Consider the following 4,260-nt stretch of genomic DNA (forward strand, 5'->3'; position numbering starts at 1 on the left):
TACTTTATCTTCAGAAATATCTAGTCATTTTGATTTAATGAATTGATAGGAAGGAGATCACCACCAACATCCCGACTTTATATGAAAACTAAAAGAAAATATTAATACAATTTAAATTAGGTATATTCTTTCTCCAATTAAAATTTCTTACACCCAAATTATGAATTAGCAAAGTTTGAAAAGGTCATTCCTTGAAACTCCTCTAATATCTCGGAAAAATAAAATGCAAATACTATTTTAAAATCTTGTCATTTATCTCAGACACCTAAATAAAACACTAGGCTGAGCCTTTAAAAATTTTATTTACAAAGTTGTGTACAACACGATGGAATAACATTTAGAATACCATATATATTCATTCATATATAAACAGACTTTTATAATAGAATGACACTTTTCGCCTTGTGAAAATTTTTTAATATTTAAAATCTCCCAACATCTCTATACATTTTTTTCTCACATAAAACTGCGGAGAGTGAACCTTCAGAAAAAATGAAAGTTCAGAGCTCTAAATCTACTGAATTTGTTTTTTTCTTAAAAAAATAAAAACCCCAAAAGGAAAGTCAATAATTTTTATACAAATATATACAAAGAATTTCCCTCCCATCCCCAAGGTACTGAGAGCAGGCGCCGTCGGGGTACATTTTCGGAAATTCGGTTTTCGGTTTTACCTGTACGGAAAGCTATTCCCCGCGGGTGCGCGGTGAGAGTTTGCTCCGCCAGCCTAGGTATGCAGGACCGGGTGGAGGCCGCCGAAGGTCGGTGTCGACGGGTTGGAGGGAGGAAATGGAAGAGAGGCAAAGTCCAGGATTGGGCAGGGGGGCCAGGAGCGGGGCGGGGCGCGCAGCTTGCAAATGCAGCCGACGCTCGAGGCCGCCGCCGGGCCCAGCATCCTGGCCACCGGCACGTCCCTATTGAGCGGGCCACTTGGCCTGCGCTGCGGCGGCGGCAGCGGCGGCGGCCGAGGCTGCAGGCTGCAGAAACTGTCCAGAGAGCGGCACGCTCAGGATGGGCGCGATGGTCGCCGTCGTCCGACTCAGCGAGAGAGGCTGGTGCGTGGCTATGAGCGCTGCTGACTGCACGGTCCCGGGCGGCCGCAGAAAGGACTGCGCCGCCCCGCCTCCCCCGCTACCCCCGGTGCCCCCAGTTACCCCGGCGCCCCCAGCGCCCGCCGCCGAGCCCCCGGGCGCCGCGGGGCCCCCACCGATGATGTTCTCGATGCTGAACGACGGTCGCGCACTCGGCTCGGACTTAATGAGCGACGCCGTGGTGCCAGCGGCGCCCGCCGTGCCCGCGGCGGCCGCGGCGGCGCCCAAACTGTTGAGCTGCAGCTGCAGGCCCGGGCCGAGCTGCGAGCCGAACGCGGCCGCTTTGCGGCCCAACTCGCCCGAGGGCAGCAGCGGCACGGCGGGCGGCAGCACGGGTGCCACCGGCGGCAGAGCGTACGGGTACTGGAGCGCCGCGGCCGCCGCCGCGGCTGCCGCAGCAGCAGGGTGCGAGTAGGCGCCGGCCGCGGCCGCAGGGTGCAGGCCGTAGGGGCGGCCGTAGGGCCCCGCGGCGCCGGCCGCCGCCGCCAGGCTGTAGGCGCCGAAGCTCTGCATCATGAGCGCCGTCTGCTCACGCAGGTGCTCCTGCTGGTGGCGCTTGAAGCGTTTCCGGCGCCGCAGGAAGCTGCCGTTGTCGAACATGTCCTCGGACTGCGGGTCCAGGGTCCAGTAGTTGCCCTTCCCCGGGTTGCCCGGTTCACGGGGGATCTTGACGAAGCAGTCGTTGAGCGAGAGATTGTGGCGGATGCTGTTCTGCCAGGCGGGGAACTTCTCCCGGTAGTAGGGGAAGCGGTTGCTGATGAACTCGCAGATGCCACTCAGGGTCAGCTTCTTCTGCGGGCTCTGCAGGATAGCCATAGTGATGAGCGCGATGTACGAGTAGGGCGGCTTCACCAGGCTGTTCTTGGGCTTGTTCGGAGCCAGGCCTCCCGCCGCACCGCTGCCCGAGCCAGGCCCGCCACCGCTCCCGCCGCTCTCCTCGCCGCCAACGCCGCCCTTGCAGCCGTCGGCCTCGGACGCGCCCGCCTCGCCCCCTGGCCCGGCCCCGGCTCCAGCGGCCTCCTTGGGCAGTGCCAGGGGCTGCTGGTGCGGCGGCTGAGGCTGCCCATGGTGGGGGGCCGCCAGCGTCACCTCGTCCGCCTCGTCCAGGCGCAGCTCGGGCGGCCCCGCGGGGCTATCGCAGCCCGCGTCGCTGTCCTTCTCCTCCAGCCCGTCATCGCCCTCGCCCACCACATCGATGTCCACGTCCTCGGCCGTCAGCACCGTCTGGCCGGACATGTCGCTGGCGCTGCCGCCGCCGGAGAGGGTCATCCCTCCTCGGGGTTGGTGGCGGCGGCGGGGAAGGAGCGGTGCGCGATGGGCGCCTCCAGGAGCTGTCGCCAACCTCAGAAAAGGGGTTTTGGGCGCCCCCGAAAGATGGGGGATTGGGAGAGGGGAGGGGGGCGTAGGTGGTTCGGAGCCCTCCGGGCTTGGCTCACACTCGGCGGCCCGGCATCGCGCGGAGCGGGCTCTGCCGTCCGCCCCCAGTGGCAGCGCTCCGCAAACTCCAGCTGTCCCTGGCGCTCGGTACTAGGCGCTCGCTGCCGCTGCCAGCCCCGGCGGCTTCTCCACGCCGCGCCCCCTCACTTCGCCCGCCTTCCTCTGCCCGTGGCCCGGTCGTGGGGAGCAGGAGCAGTGCTGGCGGGCGCGGGACGCCGGGCGCCGAGCAGCTCGGGAGGGCGCGGGCAGGGGCAACGGGGGGAGGGGGTGTCAGGGACGCTGAAGCCCCCGTAGTCGAAAGTCGCGTTTTAAGGACTGGCCTGATAGATTACTTTCTACTTAAAGATCCAGCGGGAGGCGGGGCCACGTGACCGTGCGTGACGTCAGGGCCGCCGCCGAGCCGGCCAAACTCAAGTTGGTTGAGAGAATTGTCAACAAAGGGACGAGGGACGCGCAACTCTGCGCCGCACCGTGCGCCAGCATCCCGCGGGTCCCGAGGGCGCCCTGGTCCGCCCCGAGACCCCACCTTGGGCTGGAGCCCGGCGCGGGGGTCGAGGGAGCCTGTGGGTGTGAGTGCGGATGGGTGCGTGTGAACGAGTGAGGGTGTGGGCCTGTGAGCGTCCGCCGAACCCCGAGGCTCCGCTGCCCTGCCCTACCCGCCCCCTCTCCCTTCTCCCCCATTTGCCAACGCTCCCTAGGCAAGGACTGGGCGTAGAACATAGGACAAGATTCCCATCCCGTTGTTATTATTTTTGTAAAGAAAAACTTAGTAGTCTCTGTTTTGGTTTTTGATTCTTTTTAGCTCTAAAGAGTAAGGGCTGCGCCCCGGCTCTGTCTTGCTAATTAGACTTAAGAGCCCCTCCTGCCTCAGTGCTTAGTCGGCGGAGACACCTACTGAGGGGAGGCGCTCCTCCTCCCCCTAAAGTCAAACCACCCGGTCCTGCCTTCGCTTTCCAGGCTCGGTGTGGGCGTGTTTATATGTATATATATTTTTTTTTTTTTCCCGCTCGGCCACAGCAGCATCAGTTGGGGTTCCCGAAGGTCAGAAAATGGCTATTGATTAATCTATTAGAATAGTTGCCGAGAGAAATAAAAAAGACGTAAAATAACAGGGAACCTATAAATAAAGAAGCCCTAACTAGCTGCTCGGAGTTGTTAAACGACTTAGCATGTGAAAAAGTCGGAAATGAGGCGCTGGGGAAGGAGCCGGGATTGTCAGCGGCCTGGGTAAGTCGAGTGGGGCCGGGAAGAGGCTTCGGGCCTCTAGGTTAGACGCCGCGCCCAGGCTGCGAGGGCAGACAACGCGGGGAGCGGGTGGTGTGACTTCGCAGGCGCCCAGGCCCAGCCTCCTGGGAGCGGGGCCGGCCCCGAGCTTGCCAGCGGGCTAGGCTCTCACTGCTGCTAACTAACGTGGATTCTTTTTCCTCAGGGCATAGACAAACCCTCCAAGATTTAACTTCCTCAGAAACCGGCAACAGAGGAGGTGGAGGAGGATGCGGCCAGTGAGCACCGAGTTTCTTTGGCAAGGAAAGTCAGTGATGGTAGGAAAGACTGTGGGCATTTAACTGGGATGTGGCGGGGGCGCAAACCTACCCGGGTGCGTTGCATTGCTGGGGTGCGTGGACCTCGCACTTCAGAATAGTGCTCCTGACCGGGTGAATCCGCGATGGGCCGCCTCTTCCCCTCCCGCATTTTTAGGCAGCCTCCTTGCGAGCCGCGAGTGCCTACCGGGTGT

The 4,260-nt window shown here is 60.7% G+C and overlaps 1 protein-coding gene across 1 annotated transcript; it reads right to left on the reverse strand.

The window, feature by feature from the left end:
- Window positions 1-390: 390 nt before the first annotated feature.
- On the reverse strand, window positions 391-2,357 carry FOXD3 (forkhead box D3). The gene has a single exon (XM_022580904.3). The coding sequence runs from the start codon at window positions 2,355-2,357 to the stop codon at window positions 912-914; it is 1,446 nt and encodes a 481-aa protein (XP_022436612.1). The 3' UTR covers window positions 391-911.
- Between the last annotated feature and the right edge of the window lie 1,903 nt (window positions 2,358-4,260).

The sequence above is a fragment of the Delphinapterus leucas genome, chromosome 1 (genome assembly GCF_059928025.1).
Source record: "Delphinapterus leucas isolate spDelLeu-1000000601 "Yukka" chromosome 1, BTC_Dleu_Yukka2, whole genome shotgun sequence".
NCBI lineage: Eukaryota > Metazoa > Chordata > Mammalia > Artiodactyla > Monodontidae > Delphinapterus > Delphinapterus leucas.

What these genes read in the sequence shown, in the direction of transcription:
- FOXD3 (XM_022580904.3), bottom strand. Translation starts at nt 2,357, where the DNA reads ATGACCCTCTCCGGCGGCGGCAGCGCCAGCGACATGTCCGGCCAGACG.